A 24993-nucleotide genomic window follows, 5' to 3' on the forward strand; every position below is an offset into this window, starting at 1 on the left:
CTCTCTCGTGTCTGAATAATACCCAGCTTCACTTCGAGAGTAAGACACTTCCTGGTCTTCTTAGGAACATTAGGCCACATTGCAGGGCGTTTTGGTTGTAAGTTGAACTAGGGAAGATGAGCTGCTGGTGACGCTGTTATGTTTTGACTGGGGAGTAAGTGGTGCGCGTGATCTTGATCTTGATTTTGATACTACAGGTGATGCAGAATTTCTTCTGAGTCAGGCCTTTGTATTGGCAGCGCCTGTGTTGTCCACGAGAGGCTTGATCTTGATCTTTATTCTACAGGTGTCTCAGGATTTCTCTTGAGGCAGGCCTTAGTACCAGCAGCTCCTGATGTATTCAAAAGCATGATATGGTGGGGCTTTCAAATTTGGAAAAAAATTACCTGGATAAAACTTTGTTAAAACGAGTTTGAGGTTCATTAAACGAGCAGATGGTAGTAAAATGAAACCTTCGTTGTAGCGAAATTTCATTGTGTGAACCTTCGTTAAACAGGGGCTGCCTGTATATATATATATATATATATATATATATATATATATATATATATATATATATATATATATATATATATACACAGTAAGGTCTCGGTTTACGTCAGAGTTACGTTCCTGAAACATGACGTAAGTTGATTTTGTATGTAACTCGAGTTTCCGTACATTTCAAAGCATATTATCGAGTTTTCAAACAATCATTGTTTATGGTCATTCAGGTAAGTTAAAGGTTATATTGTTATATTATTTACAACTATATAGGAATATGAAACACAAGCTTGTTTTTGTTGTTGATTAGGGCTGCGAACGCGAAGGACTGCAGGTTGCCGAGAGGGGTGGACGCCTGAGGCTGCTAGGAGGGTGGGCAGGTCGAATGTTGTGACGCCCAGGGCGGACAGCTAGGAGCGTAGTGCAGTGAGGTGGGAGTAGAAGCGTGGGCAGCGGGGCAGGAAATGCAATAGGAAAGGGTAATAGGGATCAGCAGACAGGCGCAGACGGTACAAGTGAGCTGCGAGTGTCGTGTGGCCCAGGCGAAGGCTCTGGAGTTGTTATTGTTGTGATGGTGGGTGCATTAGACCTCAAGGTCGTCAACCTCTCCATTGTCATGGTAATGTGCTTCCCATTTTCTTCTTCACTCCCTCACACACAGCTGCTGCCTCCCTCCTCATGTCTTTTAATTATGTCCTCTTTTTCTTGTAGCGTAATGGGTTTTTTTTTTTCTTAGCATCATTGCTGTCACTAAGGAGTTTTCTCTTTGGTGCCATTGAGCAAGATACTAAGAACTTGAGTCAGTAAATGCAGAAGTAGGATAACACTCTTGCCAGGGGCAACGGTGTGGTGGAACTGAGGCAGGGTGTTATTGTATTCAAGCGTGAGGCGGGCGGTGTGACTGGTAACTACCAACAATAACAATAAATCCCGTGCTTTACGATTTATAAATTTTAAATTTTAAGTTTTCTCTTTGGTGCCATTGAGCAAGATACTAAGAACTTGAGTCAGTAAACGCAGAAGTAGGATAACACTTGCCAGGGGCGACGGTGTGGTGGAACTGAGGCAGGGTGTTATTGTATTCAAGCTTGAGGCGGGCGGTGTGCCGGGTAACCACTTGTGATGCCTGGCGGCCAACAATAACAATAAATCCTGCGCTTTACGATTTATAAATTTTAAATTTTTTTAATCTTAAATTGCCTTATAGTGGACTGATGTAACTACGAGTTTGACTTAACTCGAGACCGACATAACCTGGGACCTTACTGTATATATATATATATATATATATATATATATATATATATATATATATATATATATATATATATATATATATATATATATATATATTTTTTTTTTATTTATTTATTTTTTTTTTTTGTATTATAAATTTGCTTTTGCGTTATATTGTGGAAACTGTGTATAATGTAGGTGTGTGTTTGGTGGTGTTAGCATTCTGGCATATAACCGAGAATAAGGCATCTTGTAAGGATGATGAATTTTTTGCCCAACATCTCACTTAGCAGAATCTTTAAATCGCTTCATGATCGTAGGGTAAATCAGTAAACTAGTTATACTACCTGAGGTTACATGCTGGATGTGTGCTGTTCTGACAACTCACACTGGGATATTACCATACTTTTTGGATCACATCGACTCGCAAAACATTTTTTATTAATTTACCTTGACATTAAAAGGCCACAACGATAACCCACCCATGCTTACTGGCTACAATGATTACTGAGAATCATCTCTGCAATACCATCTTACCTATATGGGATGATTTTTGGGTAATTTCATTTTGATTTATTAACTCACATTACACTTATATTTTGTTGGGAAACATTAATTATATCATGTTTTATGTTCATCTGATTGAGGAAACAGAACTTTCACTACTTCTTCAAGATAGTGTAATGTTACATTATCTATTACATCCTGAAGAGGATGTAAACAGCTTTCTGAATGCAATGTAAGTGCAGTAGGATGTAATTCCCAGACTTACATCAGACTTACATCCCTTAAAGATGCAAAGAACTTTCTGAATTCAGACGCAGTCATGCACACAAGGATATATGGAGCCCTTTTGTGTGATATGATTTAAAAGTTGCAGATTTATAGACATTTTCCTAATCTGAACAACATACATAGTTCTTCCCCATGTATATTATAGTAAAAAGACACTATGACTGAAATGTCAAAGGTTTTTTATTTAAGCATTTTAAGAGCTTGTCCTTACCTTCCCTTCTAAGGTCAAGATATTATGGATGGCATTGTAAAGATCGTGCCCATCCTTGAGGAAAGAAAACTTCTACGAGGTCTGGATGGGGAGTACATGAAGCAGGCTACTGCTGTCCTCATTGAGAAGTGTTCTCTGGCTGCTCTTCCCCTACACCATCATGAAATCCTCAGTAAGGTTCATGCCTCTTCCTCTAGGATGATTTTAAAAGTATTTAGTAAAATAGATATATTAAGTGTTACCTAATATTGAAGCTGTCACTCTATATCTAATATGATTTATACTTACAATTCCTAGAGATATTGTTTGAAAATAGAAATGATGTCAAACATTATAAATATTTAAACAGAAGTGTGGCATCAGCTGTTGGAGGAGTGCATCGTTGTTATTGAGGAGAACATTCGCCTTGCTGCCTTGCAAGCATTGGTTTCTCTTTGGACCACCTATTTCCAGCCTGTCTCTCAAGCCGGCTTCATGTGGCGGGATGACTTGGTAAACCGGTACACTGCATCCCTTAACACTGATAAAGAGATCCAGAGGCAGGGCTTCTCAGCTGCTCTTGGTGAGTAGTGGTGATGGAGCTCTTCATAATTTTTGTGTGGGTTATCTTACTTTTACTAATATAACGACATGTTTTATGCTGAACAGGTAAAAGTGATTTGCATGTATTGTGTGATGTAAAGGTTCATTATCTAATCATTATTGCTTTTATCCACTCGCTCATTTTCTAATGTCAGGACTCATTTATGTGATTATCAACTGATTGCCAAAATGTAAACAAATGCACCATGATCGCAATGCCACCCATGCCGCATCAACCACCCATCGAAACACATTCTCTCTAGTCTTTCAGTTATGTTCACTCAACCAGCCAGTCTCTACTCCAGTATTTCCGCTTTGCTAAAATTCACATTTCTTGTTGGTTATTGTGTGTAATACAATTGTGATGTCTTCCAAGAAGGCTGATGCTGGTGAATTGAAGGCCAGAAGACCAAGGAAAAGCTTATCTTTAGAGAAGAGGCTTGAAATTGTTAAGCGTCATGAAGGACGTCAAGGTGTCAACTTCATTGCCAGAACCCTGCAGTTACCCCAATCCACTGTCTCCAGCATCACCAAGCAAGCAGGGGAGGCAATGGCGTAGTGGACAAGGTGGTAAGTGTGGCATCGGGCAGACGTCCATGCATAGGCTGGAATCCCACCACCTACCACCATGAAACTTTGCCATTTGTTGAGTGGTTTAAAGTTACCTACATGTCACTATGATCCCTTGGTGGTTACACCAAAGATGCACTTGGATGGTGATATGGGCTCTAATATGGGTGGCACTATAAATAAAATTGCCTGCATCACTAATGGGTGGCAGCTAAACATTATTTTCTATACATACAGGTAGCATAGGCCATAAAAAAAAAGTGTGAAGAAATCAGGTGAGACAGCTTCTACATTAATGGCTAAGATGCTAAGGAGGAAGAGGGAGCCACTAATGGAGGAAATGGAGAGGTTGTTAAGGCTGTAGATTGATGAGCAGACTTGTCGCCACATGGCTCTTTCTACCTTCTTTGTGACAACAAAAGCGCTCTCAATTTATGGCAATTTGCAGAAGAAAAGCCTGTTCCATCTACTTCAGATGATGAGGATCATGTTTTTTTTAAAATTTTATTAACTAACTTAACTGAAGCTCATTTTTCTACTCTTGCCAGTGAATTTATGGCTATAGCAGAAACTGCTGTATAAAAGAAATAATGAGCCTATAAAACTACCTGTTTGGGTTGTGTGGAAAAGTGTTCTCTATCTCTCAATACAAATTAGGCTTGGGTTATTTTTTCCATCAAAGTAAATCCTATTGAAATTTATATTTGCTATCCAATCTTTTGTTATTCAATCTGGTTTTCAGGAATGTAATAAAATCGTAAAGTTATGGAAACCTATACACATTTTGCCATCATGATGTTCATATCAAGATTAGTATTTTAAGAGTACTTCTGGACCATCTTTATCCTTATCTGTAGTTTTTAATATTCTTCAATCAGTGTCCATCAGTACTTGCATGCTTCACAAGTGCTGCTTCATCCACTTGACCTTCCCCCACAGTTCCATGCTTATCTCCTCCTGTTAATAAGTCTTGTACACACTATTCATTATGATGTACACAGTATTGCATGGATGTGTTGCTTTTTCAACACTATGCTGCATCACGAGCATATTGATTTCATATATCTGCTCAGTGATACACCAGAATTCAGAGTGGCAGGAAGCTTGTGCACCTGCAGCTCTAATGGCTCAGAGTTGTTGCAAGTGTACAGCTCAATTTTTCAAGAAGATGAAAAATAGTTTTTTAAAGTAAAAACTTTTTTGTGAATATACTTACCCATATGTAATTACATATGCCTGTATGCTATTATTCCACACACTCAGCACAGAAAATCAGCCTGCACCTCTATATATAGAGATCGTGCCTATAGAAGTTCTACGTCACCTCCGTGCGCATGCATATCGGGAACCACCAGCCCAGCTGGCAAACCATACCTCAGATCCTTTCTGCCAAATTGACAGAAACACAGATGGGGAGTAAGGAAGGGAACCTCTTACTATGTAGTTACATATGGGTAAGTATATTCACAAAAAGTTTTTACTTTAAAAAACTATTTTGTTGTTACATATGTTGAGTCCCCACCAAGTACAAGGGGGCCAACACGGCGAAGATATCCTATGACAAGTGTAGAGGTATACAGCCAGGAGAAGGCAAGGAGAACCAAACACGGCGAGCTTCAGGTGGTGACTGACTGTGTATTAACCCCGTCCCATATACATCACATCGTATCAACACAGTTTTTATAGTAATTTTCACAAATTTCACCTACAGAACACAAATAAAGTATCAAAAGGAACAAATTATACAAATTGCATATATATAGTGGAAAATAAATAAGAAAATGGGAAACTTATAACAACCGTCAAGTGAAGTCCCGATTAGCTGCCAATTAACAAGTAATAACCACTTGGCAGATCCAACATTCTCCCCACCATAGGAGTACAACCATATACTCCTATACTTAAGCAATGAATCCAAAATACAAAGTCCCTACATTATCATAAATTCAATCTACTAGGAGGTTTTACAGAACGACCGCTTCTGGTACGTGACACAGGACAAAGGTCAGCATTGGTGACACCTTCTGATGTATTTTCAATACATGGAAATTCTGCATTTAGTTCCTTAACATTATCAGAACATTTCTCAATATTTGTTGCATCAGAATCAGTGTAGCTGATCTCCAAATCATGCAGCCTTTGCACTGGCCTACAAATCATACCTCTACTTGTCTTGATTTTTACACTTCTAATTACATTGTCTTTACTAGGGAACACATCCATCACAATACCTACAGGCCAGGACATTCTTGGAACATTATCTTCCCTGATCAAAACAACAGAACCCTTCCTTAGATTACATCTGGGTACAAAACCCTTAACACAGGGAGGTAAATTTCTAATATAATCATTGCTCCACAATTTCCAGAATTTACTAAGTTGCTGTTGACGTACATTTTCCTGAATGCATAAATCTCTAGCTGACACGGGAGTGTTACAGTCATCAATACCCTCCACTTGAATCCCAGCAGGCCGCCCAATCAGAAAATGTGAAGGAGACAGAGAAGGTAGTGCATCATGTTCTACGTTAACAAATGTCAGAGGCCGAGAGTTGATACAAGCTTCTACTTCATGGAGGGAAGTTTCTAATTGACACCTTGACAAACATTTGACTCCAAAGGTCTTCCTCAGTGATACTTTAACCGTTTTTACTAAGCGTTCCCACCAGCCTCCCCACCATGGAGCTCTAGGTACTATGAACTTCCAGTCTGGGTTGAGAACACCATAGGCCTGACGTAAATTCCGAGAGGCTGCAACAAAGGTTTTGGCATTGTCTGAATAAAAAAGTGAAGGAAGCCCTCGTCTTGCAGCAAACCTGCGAATAGCCAGAACACAATCATGCATTGACAATGAATCAGTAAGCTCCAAATGAACCGCTCTTATGACAGCACAAGTGAACAGCAAAATATAGAGTTTCTTGCCTGGCATATCTACACAATACAAAGGGCCAGCATAATCTAATCCAGTTACAGAGAAAGGAGGTGCAGGTCTGACTCTTGAACCAGGAAGAGGGGCTGCAGGTTGACTACAAGGTCTAGAATCATGCCTTCGACATGGTATACACTTCTTACAAACTGATTTAGACATTCTTCTTACTCCCACAATCCAATAATTATTCCTTAGAGTTGATACAAGTGTGGATACCCCAGCATGTTTGAGTAAAAGATGTTGAAATAGTATCAGAAGTTGGGCAACGTGACCTGAAGGAAGTATGATGGGATGCTTGCTCTCATAACTCATCTCGGCCTGATCTAAACGACCCTTAATTCTTAACAACCCATCATTACACAAAATGGATCAAGCTTAATCAATGAAGATCCCTTTGGAAGTGGTTTACCATGTCTCAGAGCCTCAAACCCAGATGCATAAGCTTCTCTTTGTGCACATTGGAACACTCTTACCTTAGCTTTGGTCAATTCTGCATATGTCAAGGAGCCATAACATTTGTTACTACCTGGTTTACAATTATTCATGAACCTCATAACCCAAGCAACAATATTGATAACCTTACAAAAGCTGCCCCATCTGGTAAAGTCAAACACAGGGCCTGCTGGGTCAGTAGAAATACAAGCAGCCACATCCATCTCACCATAACTCTCATCACGGGACAGTATCTGCTGCTCCTGCAAAGTGATGGTGAGTGGCAAGGATAGCCATGCTGGACCACTTAGCCACAGACAAGATGACACAAGGTGCTCAGCAATCATGCCTCTAGAAATAAGGTCAGCAGGGTTATCCTTTCCATTACAATGATGCCAATTACTAGATGGAATTAAATCTTGAATTTCTGTTACCCTATTTCTTACAAAGGTTTTCCATCTGTTAGGGTCTCCTTTTATCCATGAGAGTGCAACAGTGGAATCTGTCCAACCAAACACTGGTACATTAATATGAAGGGCAGACTTAACAAATGTCACTAGCCTAGCACTAAGTACCGTACCAACTAATTCTAAGCGAGGCAAAGACATACCTTTGAGGGGAGCTACTCGTCCTCTTGAGAGGACAAAGGATGTCTGAAAGTTACCATTGGGCAGGGGTAGTCTAAGGTAGACACAGGCTCCATAACCTTTCTCTGACGCGTCACTAAAGGCATGAAGCTCAACACCTTCCAAATTGCTCCAAATTATTCCAGAGAAAAAACAGCGCTTAACACCCCAGGACTGAAAAGTATTAATGCTGTTAAACCACTTGTGAAATTTGTACAGTATGGCATCAGGGAGCACATCATCCCAGTCAAGACCTAGTTTCCAAACATCCTGAAATAAGATCTTAACAAACATAGAAAAGGGGGTGATAAGACCAAGTGGATCAAAAGTCTAGCTATGCAACTAAGGACAGCTCTCTTGGTGGATATTAGCTCTACAGGAGACTTTATATCAATGCCATTAAAGGAAAAACAATCTTGATCTACATTCCACTGCATTCCTAAGATCTTGACAGTTTCTTTCTCACACACACCATCGGAGTTGTTACCAAATGTTTCTAGCAAGTACTTACTATTTGAAGTCCACTTTGACAAGGACATCCCAGCATAGGCAAAAATAGAGCGAGCTTTAGTGAATTTAACTTGACCCTCTTCAATACTGTCAGCTCCAGACAACCAATCATCTACATAAAGATTTTCCCCTAAATCCTTCATAATCTCAGAACTTGGGAAAGACTGGAGATGATGTTTAATGGTCGCATTTAAGAGAAAAGGACTACTCTTATTTCCAAAAGGGACTCTGGTAAATCTCATAGTGCGAACCTGATCTCCGCACTTCCAAAGAAATCTGTGTACGTCACGATCTTCCTTATGAATACTGATTTGAAGAAAGGCTTTGGTGATGTCAGCCGTCAATGCCACTTGCCATCGTCTAAACCGCAAGAGCACTCCCACGAGATCTGGGTTAAGAGAGGGACCCGTTTCTAAGCAATCATTCAAAGAGATCCCATTATAACTGACAGCTGAAGCATCAAATACTGGTCTAATCTTAGTTGAAGAGCTGCTCTCATGTACAACTGGACGATGTGGAAGGTAGTAAATAGGAAAATTACCGGTTTCCTCAGAAGGAGGAACTTCTTCAATAATGCCCTCTTGCTCATACTCCTTAAGAATAGCATCATAACCCTCCTTTAAACTCTGATCTTTCTCAAATTTACGGCACAGACTATCAAGTCGTTTCTTAGCAAGTCTAACATTGTTCTGTAATTGAGTTTTAACATGATCAGATTTCCATGGTAAAGCAACCTCATACCTGTCATTACTAAACTTCACACTTTCCTTAAATCTTTGGTGAATAGGGGTAGAAGTAATCTCATCACTAAATATTTCCTTGGGCTGGATACCAACAGATTCTAAATCCCAAAAGTTATGTAAATCAGAATCAGAAACATTATTAATACACAGGAGCTGCGTACTCACTCCTTTGTGACCACCAGCAGCCGTACTCCAAGAACCCGACAGCACCCAACCAAAGACAGACTCTTGGGCCACCAGTCCTTCCACTCTTAATACCTGGTTAGGAAGCATAAAATTCCAGTAAGCATCAAGTCCAATCAAAATATCTACAGTAATGTGACGATTATTCAGGTAATCATCAGCAAAGTGCAAGTCCTCATAGCCCTTGAGCATGTCTTTGGGGACACTGGGACGCAATAAAGGGGCACATATAGCAGGTATCTCAACAGCAACCAAAGAATGTCCTGCACCTTTACAATCCAGCATGGTCAAATCATAAATATTACACATGTGATGCATGGGCTTTTTGTTACCAAAGGCAGAATAAGTGAGGGGCTCAGTACATACCCACTTAGGCTTAATTTTCTTCAATAACTTGCTTGAAACATAAGATCTATCTGAACCGGTGTCAAAAGCACAGTAGCTGTAACAAGCTGCCCATGGTCATCACACACCTGAACCCTAGCAGTCTGTAGAACACAGCATGTTGTTGTTAAGCTGTTATGACTCAGGTCAGGTCTACTGAGTGCCACACCAACCTGGTTAACAACAGAAGGGTTTACACTCGTATCTGTGCTAACCACACGACTCTCATCACTTAATTGCCGAACAGTGGCATCACAGATCTCTTTTCCTTCAGGCACACCAGACTGTTCCTTAAAGCAAAACAAAATATTGTGATTTCCTTTACATTTTGCACATTTAGCTTTGCAACCTCTAGAAAGGTGTCCCTTACCAAGGCACCTGAAACACAAATCAGCTGAGCGAACTTTTCTTCACGCTCAGCACGGGCGAGTTTCAAAATACCAAAGCATTTCTCACTAGGATGACACTTATTACAAAACCCACACTTGCTCATACCTGCAGCAGAAGTAGTCTGAAGGGCAGAGGCAGCACCAGGAAGCACTTTCCTCTTTTCTTGCTTCACCTTTCCACTGGAATGGTCATCACTGCGGTTTCCATCCCTGTAGGAGTCAGAACGCTCCCGGCGCTCTATTTCCCTTTGAAGAAAAGACATAAGCCAGGAAAGGTCACTTTCATGTCCTGAACCCTCCCTGGACCACTCTAAACGAATATCATGTGGGAGGCGCGACAAAATAACAGGCGTAAGTACCACCCCATAACGATCACCTTCGACTCCTAAGGCCTCCAAACTGCGTACATGAGTGTTTAGTTGGTCCTGCAATTTCCAAAGGGAGGCGATGTAGCGAGATGTGGAAGTATTCAAATTAATATTGAGAAGTGCCTGAATATGAGCAAATATAATCCGCTCAGGCTTACCAAACCGCTCCTTAAGCACAGAACAAGCAGTATGGTAGTTAGCAGCAGTAAGCGTTAACCCCTGAATCACTCGCTTTGCTTCACCCACTAGCGACGATTGCAGGTAGCCGTATTTGCTAACGTCAGGAATGTTAGTCACACCCACTAGTGCCTCGAACTGCTCCCAAAAAGACTGCCATTCAAGTACATCACCACTAAATTTCGGCAGCTCGATCCTTGGCAAACGAATGTTATTGAGCACTGAATCACCTGAGCCACTGGCACTGGCGGTGGACTCACCTGTTTGCTCAGCCTTGTGCATCATGTCCTCTAACTTCTGGGTAGCCTGCACACGGGTACACCTTATTTGCCGGCGAAATGCGTCAGCGGCATCGATGTCCTCGTCCAACTTATCAGGATCGTCGATATCCAGCTCCACGATAGACTGAGCATCATCCAGGGCAGCAAGACGCCGGTCAAAGTCAGCTATGGCGTCCTCCAGCTGCAGTCTGGTCATCGTAGGCTCAGCAAGCAGTGTTGCCAACGCCTTGCTGGACCGGGTGGCCCACCCCTTCGCTGCCGTCCTCCGCCTCTTAGCCTCGTCTGCCATCTTCGCCAAAGTTCCAGGAATCATTCCCGGGTCTGGGCACCAAATGTTGAGTCCCCACCAAGTACAAGGGGGCCAACACGGCGAAGATATCCTATGACAAGTGTAGAGGTATACAGCCAGGAGAAGGCAAGGAGAACCAAACACGGCGAGCTTCAGGTGGTGACTGACTGTGTATTAACCCCGTCCCATATACATCACATCGTATCAACACAGTTTTTATAGTAATTTTCACAAATTTCACCTACAGAACACAAATAAAGTATCAAAAGGAACAAATTATACAAATTGCATATATATAGTGGAAAATAAATAAGAAAATGGGAAACTTATAACAACCGTCAAGTGAAGTCCAACAACATATACTAATTACCCATTAGCTGCCAATTAACAAGTAATAACCACTTGGCAGATCCAACAATTCAATGTGGACAAAAGCCATGTCATGGAAATGGGAAAAAGTGAAAGATGACCAGAGGGAATCTATAAGATGGGAGATGCAGTAGAACTAGAAAAAGTAAAAAAGGAAAAGGACTTGGGAGTGACGATGGAAGAAAACAATCAACCGGTAAGCCATATTGATAGAATTTTCAGAGAGACATATAATTTGCTAAGGAGTATTGGATTAGCATTTCACTATATGGACAAAGAAATGATGAAGAAATTGATAAGTACTAAAATAAGACCTAGATTGGAATATGCAGGAGTTGTGTGGAACCCCCCATAAAAAGAAACACATAAGGAAATTAGAAAGACTACAAAAAATGGCTACAAGAATGGTTCCAGAATTTAAAGGGATGACATATGAGGAGAGACTAAAAGCTATGGATCTACCAACCCTGGAACAGAAAAGAGAGAGAGGGGATCTGATACAAGTTTATAAATTGATTAACGGAATGGAACAAGTGGATAATGAGAAACTAATCCTGAGAGAAGAATATGACATTAGAAGCACAAGATTGCATAGTAAGAAACTGAGGAAGGGAAGATGTCTGAGAGATGTTAAAAAATATAGTTTCCCGCGAAGATGTTTTGAGACTTGGAACAGTTTGAGTGAAGAAGTGGTGTCAGCAACGAGTGTGCATAGTTTTTAAAGAGAAATTGGATAAGTGTAGATATGGAGACGGGGCCACACGAGCATAAAGCCCAGGCCCTGTAAAACTACAACTAGGTAAATACACACACACACACACACACACACACACACACACACACACACACACACACACACACACACACACACACACACACACACACACACACACACACACACACACACACACACAACACACACACACACACACACACACACACACACACACACACACACACACACACACACACACACACACACACACACACACACACACACACACACACACACACACACACACACACACACACACACACACACACACACACACACACACACACACACACACACACACACACACACACACACACACACACACACACACACACACACACACACACACACACACACACACACACACACACACACACACACACACACACACACACACACACACACACACACACACACACACACACACACACACACACACACACACACACACACACACACACACACACACACACACACACACACACACACACACACACACACACACACACACACACACACACACACACACACACACACACACACACACACACACACAGTTACCTAAGAGTAACCAAGGTGGGAAAGGAGCTGGTAATGTTTGTCCCGTCTCCATATAGTCATGTTAACTGTTGATTAGCAAAATAATGTCCAGTGAAGGTAAATATAAACTGTAGCCTGCGTTTGAGCCATCAGCTGGTTTGTTTACGTCTGCGCAACATGGCGGCCGTGAACTCGAAAGAGGAATCAGACTTCACAGGGTTTCAAGGAATAATGGAGAAGAGCGCTTATGTGAAGAAAATTCTGGAGTTAGAAGGTAAAATTGAAAACTGTTTGAAAAGTATGAGGGCCTGGAAACGAGTTATGACAATGTAAAGAGACTGTGCCGATATGAAGAAGGAAAATGCAGCACTGAAAGAGGAAGTTAAGCTAATTAAAGTGAATTGCGAAAAATGTGGAGAATCTCTAGGAAAAGTGATGGAGAAGCAGGCTGAATGGAAAAAAAGTCAGGAAGTGGAAAGAAAGGAGGTAAATTACAAAGTTGCAAGTCTGGAAAAGGAAATCAAAGAGTCAGGGGAGAAAACTTTGGGCCTTGCTGAAATTATAGATCAACAGATCATAGAAGAGAAGATAGCTGAGAAAGTGGTGAAGGTTATTAAGTCAAATGAGACATTGGTGAGGGAAACTGTAGACAAAAAGAGATGTGTGGTGATATTTGGTGTGGAGGAGGATAAGACACCGAGTAAAATGGAGAGAGAGAAAACATAAAAAGGTGATAAATAATATCATTAATGTGGTGCAGGAGGAGGAAAAGACCTAGTACAAGAAATAGAGGACTTCCATAGAATTGGAAAGTTCACAAGAGAAGGTATGAGGCCAATAAGAATCAAACTTAAGTCACAAAAGGATGTAGATGAATTGGTGGAGAAGTCATGGAGGCTAGCCCAGCAGGAAACAACAAGGAAGATTTGGTTGAGAAGAGATCTCGGTGAAAAGGAAAGAGAAATGTTAAATGAGTTGAGAAAGGAGGCTTTGAAAAAAATGAAGAGAGGACAGAAGAGGAGAAGAAAGAGTTTTTCTGGAGAATCTTGGATATGAGACTGAGGAAGTGGTTCATAACCCAGAAAAGTACAGCAAGAAAGGACTAAAGAAACTTACATATGAGCGAAATGTAATGTATTCCAACATAAATGGAGTGATATCGGGATTTTAGAACTCAACGATTACTTGAGGGACAAGAACCCAGATATTGTGGGTCTTACTGAAACAAAACTGAGAGAGGGAGAAGACCTGATGAAGGTTGGAGAAGGAAATATAATGTTTGGAAAAGAAATAGAGTAGGTAAGATGGGAGGAGGAGTGATGTTGCTGGTTAAAAAGATATAAAGGTGGATCAAGTGAAAAAGGTATGGGAAAGGCAGAAGTGCTAAAGATCAGAGCAGAAACTAATGAAGGAAAAAGAGGCACTACATAGTGGTGTACGTACCACCTAAGACAAATGCATGGTCAGTACAGGAATATGAAGAAATGATAAGTGATACAGGAACATGTCTGGAAGAAATGTTGGGTGGCTGTGAACGAACTATAATGATGGGAGATTTTAATTGTAAAGAGGTGTGTTGGGAGGACTGGTCAATGGAAGGATCAGAGACAACATGGGGAAATACACTATTGACACTGGCAATGGAAAATGTGTTAACTCAGTGGGTCAAAGAAGATACTAGGTTTGGAGGAGAGGGAGCATCGTCAAGACTGGACTTGGTCTTTAGTACAGAGCCAATGGTCATTGAGGAGATGAGGGTGGAGTGCCCTTTAGCAAAGAGTGATCATGCAGTTTTGGAGTTCAAGGTGATAGACGAAGAGAAATCTAGAAGAAATGAAGAATATAAAGTGGGAAGATGGAATTATGCCAAGACAGATTTTGGAAACCTAAAGAAATTCTTTCAAGAGACAAATTGGATGAAATTCAAGAGTGCTAAGGAGCAAATGAAAAGTGGAAGGAATTTATAAAAATATACAAAGAAGGTGAGAAAAATTTGTACCAATAAGACAACATAGAGAAGTTGGAAAGCAGGACTGGTTTAACGATAGATGTGAAAAGGCTAGAACAAGAAAAGAGGATGCATGGAAGAGGTGGAGAAGGAAAAGACGGATTAAGCAGTGGGAAAGTTACAAAAGAGCAAGAAATGAATATGTGTTGATTAGAAGAGAAGAAAGAAAGAAACAAGAAAAGGATATAATTGATAAATGTAAAGACCAACCAAGGCTTTTTACAGACATGTGAACAACAACATCAAAAATAGAGAAAGTATTGAAAGTTTAGAAGTAAATGGAGTATGCAGTGAAGATCCCAGGAAATGGCAGAGGCTATGAATGGATGCTTTCGGAAGGTATTCACAAAGGAGACTGCTTTTGACAAACCACTGGTAATGGAACAGAAAGGGATTATGAAGGAGTTTCAAGTAACTGTGGAGGAGATCAAGAACATGATGGGGAGTTTAGAAGTGAGAAAAGCTGTGGGACCTGATGGGGTATCAGGATGGATTTTAAGAGAATGCAGGAGCAATTGGCAGAAAAAGTTTGTGAAGTAATTGATGCCTCATTAAGGGAAGGTGTAGTGCCCCAAGACTGGAAAAGAGCTAACATTGTCCCAATCTATAAATCAGGTAACAAGAGAGACCCATTGAACTATAGACCAGTGTCACTTACAAGTGTGGTAGCTAAGATGTGTGAGAGGGTGGTGAAGAATAGATGGACAGACTTCTTGGAGAAAAATGACATACTTTGTGAGTGTCAATTTGGTTTTAGGAAAGGGCGTTCATGCACGACAAACCTGATATGTTACTATTCGAGGGTGATAGATGTAATACAGGAAAGAGATGGTTGGGCTGATGGAATATATCTGGATTTAAAAAAGGCCTTTGATAAGGTACCACACCAGAGACTGATCTGGAAACTTGAAATGGTAGGAGGAGTGCATGGCAGTTTACTAAAATGGATGGAAGACTTTTGGTAGGAAGAGAAATGAGAACAATAATTAAGGACAGACCATCAGAATGGGGATTGGTGGAGAGTGGAGTTCCACAGGGATCAGTGTTGGCACCAGTAATGTTCGCAGTCTACATAAATGACATGGTGGATGGGGTGTCCAGTTATGTGAGCCTATTTGCAGACGATGCAAAATTGTTAAGAAAAGTGAGATGTGACAAAGATTGCGAACTACTCCAGGAAGACTTGGACAGAATATGGAAATGGAGCTGTACATGGCAAATGGAGTTCAACACGACAAAATGCAAGAAAATAGAGTTTGGCAAGAGTGAAAGAAGAATCAGGAGTATGTACAAGATAGGAAATGAAGACATAAAACCAGTCATGAAGAAAAAGACCTTGGGGTGACAATTACCAATGACCTATCGCCAGAGAGACATATAAACAAAATAATTGGAGAAGTATTGAACTTATTGAGGAACATAAGAGTGGCGTTCAGATATCTAGATGAAGAAATGATGAAGAAAATAATTACTGCAATGATAAGACCGAGGCTTGAATATGCAACAATACAGTGGGCTCCGAACTTAAAGAAACACATAAGGAAACTAGAGAAAGTACAGAGGGCTGCAACGAAAATGGTGCCTGACTTAAGAGATTTGACTTATGAAGACAGACTGAAAAGAATGCAACTTCCAACCCTGGAAAACAGAAGAGAAAGGGAGACCTGATAGCAATATACAGAGTGATGATTGGCATGGAAAAATGGATAGGGAAGATCTGTGTATGTGGAATGGAAGAATGTCGAGAGGGCATGGGAAAAACTAAAATGGCCACTTATAGGAGAGATGTGAAAAATATAGCTTCCTCATAGAAGGGTGGAAGCATGGAATAGTTTAGACGTGGAAGTGGTCAACGCAAGGAATATTCATGATTTTAAGAAAAAGCTGGACATTAATAGATATGGAGACGGGACAACACGAGCATAGCTCTTTTCCCGTATGTTACAATTAGGTAAATACAATTAGGTAAATACACACACGGGACATTGTCGATGGCGGATGTGGTCGCTGAGCTCCAGAGCAATCATCTCTAATTCTACAGTTACCATTGCCTAAGAGTAACCAAGGTGGGAAAGGAGCTGGTAATGTTTGTCCCGTCTCCATATAGTCATGTTAACTGTTGATTAGCAAAATAATGTCCAGGGAAGGTAAATATAAACTGTAGCCTGCGTTTGAGCCATCAGCTGGTTTGTTTACATCTGCGCAACATGGCGGCCGTGAACTCGAAAGATGAATCAGACTTCACAGGATTTCAAGGAATAATGGAGAAGAGCGCTTATGTGAAGAAAATTCTGGAGTTGGAAGGTAAAATTGAAAAACTGTTTGAAAAGTATGGGGCCTGGAAACGAGTTATGACAATGTAATGAAAGAGTGTGCCGATATGAAGAAGGAAAATGAAGCACTGAAAGAGGAAGTTAAGCTAATTAAAGTGAATTGCGAAAAATGTGGAGAATCTCTAGGAAAAGTGATGGAGAAGCAGGCTGAATGGAAAAAAGTCAGGAAGTGGAAAGAAAGGAGGTAAATTACAAAGTTGCAAGTCTGGAAAAGGAAATCAAAGAGTCTGGGAGAAAACTTTGGGCCTTGCTGAAATTATAGATCAACAGATCATAGAAGAGAAGATTGCTGAGAAAGTGGTGAAGGTTATTAAATCAAATGAGACATTGGTGAGGGAAACTGTAGACAAAAAGAGATGTGTGGTGATATTTGGTGTGGAGGAGGATAAGACACCGAGTAAAATGGAGAGAGAAAAACATAAAAAGGTGATAAATAATATCATTAATGTGGTGCAGGAGGAGGAAAAGACCTAGTACAAGAAATAGAGGACTTCCATAGAATTGGAAAGTTCACAAGAGAAGGTATGAGGCCAATAAGAATCAAACTTAAGTCACAAAAGGATGTAGATGAATTGGTGGAGAAGTCATGGAGGCTAGCCCAGCAGGAAACAACAAGGAAGATTTGGTTGAGAAGAGATCTCGGTGAAAAGGAAAGAGAAATGTTAAATGAGTTGAGAAAGGAGGCTTTGAAAAAAAATGAAGAGAGGACAGAAGAGGAGAAGAAAGAGTTTTTCTGGAGAATCTTGGATATGAGACTGAGGAAGTGGTTCATAACCCAGAAAAGTACAGCAAGAAAGGACTAAAGAAACTTACATATGAGCGAAATGTAATGTATTCCAACATAAATGGAGTGATATCGGGGATTTTAGAACTCAACGATTACTTGAGGGAAACAAAACTGAGAGAGGGAGAAGACCTGATGATGGTTGGAGAAGGGAAATATAACGTTTGGAAAAGAAATAGAGTAGGTAAGATGGGAGGAGGAGTGATGTTGCTGGTTAAAAAAGATATAAAGGTGGATCAGGTGAAAGAAGGTATGGGAAAGGCAGAAGTGCTAAAGATCAGAGCAGAAACTAATGAAGGAAAAAAGAGGCACTACATAGTGGTGTACGTACCACCTAAGACAAATGCATGGTCAGTACAGGAATATGAAGAAATGATAAGTGATACAGGAACATGTCTGGAAGAAATGTTGGGTGGCTGTGAACGAACTATAATGATGGGAGATTTTAATTGTAAAGAGGTGTGTTGGGAGGACTGGTCAATGGAAGGATCAGAGACAACATGGGGAAATACACTATTGACACTGGCAATGGAAAATGTGTTAACTCAGTGGGTCAAAGAAGATACTAGGTTTGGAGGAGAGGAGCATCGTCAAGACTGGACTTGGTCTTTAGTACAGAGCCAATGGTCATTGAGGAGATGAGGGTGGAGTGCCCTTTAGCAAAGAGTGATCATGCAGTTTTGGAGTTCAAGGTGATAGATGAAGAGAAATCTAGAAGAAATGAAGAATATAAAGTGGGAAGATGGAATTATGCCAAGACAGATTTTGGAAACCTAAAGAAATTCTTTCAAGAGACAAATTGGATGAAATTCAAGAGTGCTAAGGAGCAAATGAAAAGTGGAAGGAATTTATAAAAATATACAAAGAAGGTGAGAAAAATTTGTACCAATAAGACAACATAGAGAGTTGGAAAGCAGGACTGGTTTAACGATAGATGTGAAAAGGCTAGAACAAGAAAAGAGGATGCATGGAAGAGGTGGAGAAGGAAAAGACGGATTAAGCAGTGGGAAAGTTACAAAAGAGCAAGAAATGAATATGTGTTGATTAGAAGAGAAGAAAGAAAGAAACAAGAAAAGGATATAATTGATAAATGTAAAGACCAACCAAGGCTTTTTTACAGACATGTGAACAACATCAAAAATAGAGAAAGTATTGAAAGTTTAGAAGTAAATGGAGTATGCAGTGAAGATCCCAGGAAATGGCAGAGGCTATGAATGGATGCTTTCGGAAGGTATTCACAAAGGAGACTGCTTTTGACAAACCACTGGTAATGGAACAGAAAGGGATTATGAAGGAGTTTCAAGTAACTGTGGAGGAGATCAAGAATATGATGGGGAGTTTAGAAATGAGAAAAGCTGTGGGACCTGATGGGGTATCAGGATGGATTTTAAGAGAATGCAGGAGCAACTGGCAGAAAAAGTTTGTGAAGTAATTGATGCCTCATTAAGGGAAGGTGTAGTGCCCCAAGACTGGAAAAGAGCTAACATTGTCCCAATTTATAAATCAGGTAACAAGAGAGACCCATTGAACTATAGACCAGTGTCACTTACAAGTGTGGTAGCTAAGATGTGTGAGAGGGTGGTGAAGAATAGATGGACAGACTTCTTGGAGAAAATGACATACTTTGTGAGTGTCAATTTGGTTTTAGAAAAGGGCGTTCATGCACGACAAACCTGATATGTTACTATTCGAGGGTGATAGATGTAATACAGGAAAGAGATGGTTGGGCTGATGGAATATATCTGGATTTAAAAAAGGCCTTTGATAAGGTACCACACCGGAGACTGATCTGGAAACTTGAAATGGTAGGAGGAGTGCATGGCAGTTTACTAAAATGGATGGAAGACTTTTGGTAGGAAGAGAAATGAGAACAATAATTAAGGACAGACCATCAGAATGGGGCTTGGTGGAGAGTGGAGTTCCACAGGGATCAGTGTTGGCACCAGTAATGTTCGCGGTCTACATAAATGACATGGTGGATGGGGTGTCCAGTTATGTGAGCCTATTTGCAGACGATGCAAAATTGTTAAGAAAAGTGAGATGTGACAAAGATTGCGAACTACTCCAGGAAGACTTGGACAGAATATGGAAATGGAGCTGTACATGGCAAATGGAGTTCAACACGACAAAATGCAAGAAATTAGAGTTTGGCAAGAGTGAAAGAAGAATCAGGAGTATGTACAAGATAGGAAATGAAGACATAAAACCAGTCATGAAGAAAAAGACCTTGGGGTGACAATTACCAATGACCTATCGCCAGAGAGACATATAAACAAAATAATTGGAGAAGTATTGAACTTATTGAGGAACATAAGAGTGGCGTTCGATATTTAGATGAAGAAATGATGAAGAAAATAATTACTGCAATGATAAGACCGAGGCTTGAATATGCAACAATACAGTGGGCTCGAACTTAAAGAAACACATAAGGAAACTAGAGAAAGTACAGAGGGCTGCAACAAAAATGGTGCCTGACTTAAGAGATTTGACTTATGAAGACAGACTGAAAGAATGCAACTTCCGACCCTGGAAAACAGAAGAGAAAGGGGAGACCTGATAGCAATATACAGAGTGATGATTGGCATGGAAAAATGGATAGGAAGATCTGTGTATGTGGAATGAAAGAATGTCGAGAGGGCATGGGAAAAACTAAAATGGCCACTTATAGGAGAGATGTGAAAAATATAGCTTCCCTCATAGAAGGGTGGAAGCATGGAATAGTTTAGACGTGGAAGTGGTCAACGCAAGGAATATTCATGATTTTAAGAAAAAGCTGGACATTAGTAGATATGGAGACGGGACAGTACGAGCATAGCTCTTTTCCGTATGTTACAATTAGGTAAATACAATTAGGTAAATACACACACACACACACACACACACACACACACACACGGTAGCTCAGTGGTTAGAGCGCTGGCTTCACAAGAGAGGACTGGGGTTCGATTCTGGTGGAGATATTTGGGTGTGTCTTCACGTAGTGTTCACCTAGCAGTGAGTAGGTACATGGATGTAAATCGAGAACTTGTGACCTTGTTGTCCCGGTGTGTGGTGTGTGCCTGGTCTCAGGCCTATCCGAAGATCGGAAATAATGAGCTCTGAGCTCGTTGAGGGTAACGTCTGGCTGTCTCGGCAGAGACTGCAGCAGATCAAACAGTGAAACACACTACCTAGATGAAGGAATGATGAAGAAGATATTATGTACCTTAATAAGAACACAGTTAGAATATGCAGCTTGTGTCTGGTCACTGCATATGAAGAAAAATGTGGAGAAGGTAGAAAGAGTACAGAGGCTGGCAACAAGGATGGTACCAGGACTCAGGGAGTTAGACTATGAGGAAAGACTGAGGAAGCTGGGGCTGACCACATTAGAAGAGAGAAGAACAAGAGAAGACATGATAACTATGTTAAATTGGTGAACAAGATTGACATACTGGACAGAGAGTTGATAAAAGTGACCACAAGTAATCAGCTCCGAGGACATGGAAAAAGCTAATAAAGACATCTGTCTAAATGAGTGAGAAAATACAGTTTCCGCATCATAGATTGATAAGTGGAATAAACTGAGCAGTGATGTCGTTGATGCGGTGTGTGTCAATCAGATGAAAGAGAGATATGACAGGAATGGATAAGGAGACAGGACACAGAGATTAGCTGGTGTAATACACAAATAGGTAAATACAAATAGGTAAATACACTATAATAAGACCCAGATTGGAATATGCAGGAGTAGTGAGGACCTCATAAAAAGAACACATAAGGAAGTTGGAGAGACTACAAAAAATGGCTACAAGAATGGTTCCAGAATTTCAAGGGATGACATATGAAGAGAGACTAAAGGCTATGGATCTACCAACCCTGGAAGAAAGAAGGGAGAGAGGAGATCTGATACAAGTTTATAAATTGATCAACAGAATGGACCAAGTGGATAATGAGAAACTGATCCTGAGAGAAGAAAATGACATCCGAAGCACAAGATCGCATAGTAAAAAGCTGAGAAAAGGAAGATGTTTGAGAGATGTTAAAAAATATAGTTTTCCGCAAAGATGTATTGAGACGTGGAACAGTTTAAATGAAGAAATAGTGTCTGCAACGAGTGTGCCTACTTTTAAAGTAAGATTGAATAAGTGTAGATATGGAGACGAGGACACACGAGCATAAAGCCCAGGCCCTGTAAAACTACAACTAGGTAAATACACACACACACACACACACACACACACACACACACACACACACACACACACACACACAGACACAGAGAGAAGGAGAGGAAGGAGATGAGAATCAGCTGATCTTCACTACCTTTGTTTGGGTTTACAGTGGCCTGGGCGATAAGTGTGGACTCATTTTTTTTTCATGAATACAGTGTTAAATAATAATGAGTGAGAAAGATATTCCATCTAAATGCAGGTATGTGACAAGGGAAAGAATGAAAGCTGATGATGACAATGTTGGTGAGGGAGGAGGAGAATTTGAAGGCTTTGATAGGCGAAAACTTCACTATTTGATAGAGTCTTAACTATCGAACGAAATTAGATAAATTGATAAAGGAGAGTATGGGAATGAAAGAGAATGAAGAACAGGATAAAGAGCTCCAGAAATTGAAAGAAAGGATAAAAAGAGTGGAAGAAAATGAAACTAGGCTAAGAACCGAAAATGAAGAATTAAAAGTCCAAATAGCAAACTATAAGAAATTGATGGAAGAAGGACTGGTAAAGCCGAGAAAGAAAAGAAAAGCTAAAAGATCTAGTTAACAAAGAAGAAGAAAGAGTACAAGACGTGATTAAAAAAGAAGTACAAGCATGGAGAATCCAAGATAAGAAAGACAAGGAATCATTTCAAGAAGTATTTCAAGAACAGTTAAAAGAAAGAGATGAAAATATGACAAGCAAAATGATAGGAGTCCTCAATAAAAAGAAAATTTAGTAAGAGAAATTGGAAAAAAGAAGAGTGTAATTATTTTTGGACTGAAAGAAAAAAATGTTAAATATAGACCAAGAAGGGAAAAAGGCGAAATGAAATCAGTAAAAGACCTACTAAAACATCTGAATGACGAGGATAGACAGAACTTAGAAGAGGAAGTAGAAGAAATCCATAGAATGGGACCATATCAAGAAGGAACAGTGAGACCAATTAAAATATTACTAAAATCACAAGCAGCAGCTGAAGAAGTACTATATAGAAAAACGAAACTCAGAGAAACAGAAGGTTGCAAAGATATATATATAAAGAAAAATAGAAACGAGGAGGAAAGGAAGAGACACAATGAACTGGTGGCAGAAGCAAGAGAAAAAAAATAATGAAAGGTCAGAGGAGGAGAAGAAGGCATTTTTTTGGAGAATTATAGGAGACAGGATAAGGAAATGGTATATAAAAGAGAAAGAAGAGAAAAGAATGGAGCAAGTTTAACTAAAAATGATAAGAACAAGAGATTAAAATGATGTATACAAACATAGATGGGATTTTATCTAGTAAATTAGAATTAAGAGATTACATAAAGAAAGAAGAACCAGATATTGTATGCCTGGTGGAAACAAAGTTAAATGAGGCAATAAAATAGACATAGATAAAAGGTATAATATATGGAGGAGAGACAGAGTGGGTAAAGGAGGAGGAGGAGTCATGATGATGTTAAGGAAGGAGATAGTGGTAAATCAAGTGGAGTTTGGGAAGGAAAATCAGAAATACTGTATGTTAAGATGCATATTAACAAAAAGGAGTTAACAATCATTGGAACATATGTGCCACCAAAAATAAACTCATGGACTAACCAAGAATATAGAGACATGATAGATGACACAATAAGGAGTCTTACAAGAATCATTAAGGAAAGGAGAAAAGTGATATTGATAGGAGATTTCAACTGTAAGGAGGTAGACTGGGAAAATTATGAAAGTGGTATGGGGAAGATGCCTGGAGAGATAGATTCCTGAACCTAATGATAGATAATTTGATGGTCCAAAGAGTAAAGGAAAACACAAGATTCAGAGGAAACGATGAGCCGGCAAGATTAGACCTAGTTTTACAAGGGATATACCAATTAACGATGATATAAGATACAAGTGCCCATTGGGAAAGAGTGACCATGTAATATTAGAGATGGATATAGAAGAAGGAAAGGAAGATAGAGATGAATCATACAAAGGAGACCGATTAAATTACAGAAAGGCTGATATTGAGAATCTCAAGAACTATTTTAAAACGTAAACTGGGAGGAGATGAAAACTCATTAACGGTTCAAGAGAAATATAACTTATTTTGGAAATATACAAAACTGGGGTCAGGAATATGTTCAAATATAGACCTAAAGAAGAAGGAAAGAAAGATTGGTTTAATGCAAGATGTGCTAGGGCAAAGGAGAAACGAGATGGAGCATGGAAAAGGTGGAGAAGAAACAGAAATCCAGAAAATAAGGAAAACTTCAAAACAGCAAGAAATGAATATGCTAAGGTGAGAAAGGAAGAAGAAAAGAACTATGAAAAGGACATTGTCGAAAATGTAAAGAACAACCAAAATTGTTCTACAGATTCATAAATGGAAAAATAAGACAAAAAGAAACAATAGAAAGGTTAAAAGGAGAAAACGGAATGGTGGAAGACCCAAAAGTATGGCAGAACTGTTAAATAGTAAATTTCATGAGGTCTTTACTAAGGAATCCAAATTTGAAAGACCACAGGGTAATAGAGAGACTGTCTATATGAAAGAGATTAAAGTAACCAAGCTTGAAATAAAAAGTTGATGACGGAATTGGATGAGGAAAAGGCAATGGGACCGGATGAAGTCTCAGGCAGAATACTGAAAGAATGTAGGGAAGAACTAGCAAGTCCAATATACAACATCATAAAATGCTCAATAGAAAATGGAACAGTGCCAGTGGAGTGGAAAAGAGCTGAGGTGGTTCCCATATATAAGAGCGGAAGGAAGGAAGAACCTTTAAATTACAGACCGGTATCACTAACTAGTGTAATATGCAAGATGTGTGAAAAAGTAATAA

General features: G+C 39.9%; 1 protein-coding gene across 1 annotated transcript in view; it reads left to right on the top strand.

Annotated features, from left to right (window-relative positions):
• The window catches only part of LOC123499074 (tubulin-specific chaperone D-like), a 563551-nt gene that overhangs the window by 379312 nt on the left and 159246 nt on the right, over nt 1–24993 (top strand). Inside the window, exons 14-15 of the mRNA XM_045246676.1 lie at nt 2739–2897; nt 3075–3287. Of these exons, the coding sequence (XP_045102611.1) occupies nt 2739–2897; nt 3075–3287 (372 nt within the window). The remainder of the gene's footprint in view (nt 1–2738; nt 2898–3074; nt 3288–24993) is intronic.

The sequence above is a fragment of the Portunus trituberculatus genome, chromosome 49 (genome assembly GCF_017591435.1).
Source record: "Portunus trituberculatus isolate SZX2019 chromosome 49, ASM1759143v1, whole genome shotgun sequence".
Classification (NCBI taxonomy): domain Eukaryota; kingdom Metazoa; phylum Arthropoda; class Malacostraca; order Decapoda; family Portunidae; genus Portunus; species Portunus trituberculatus.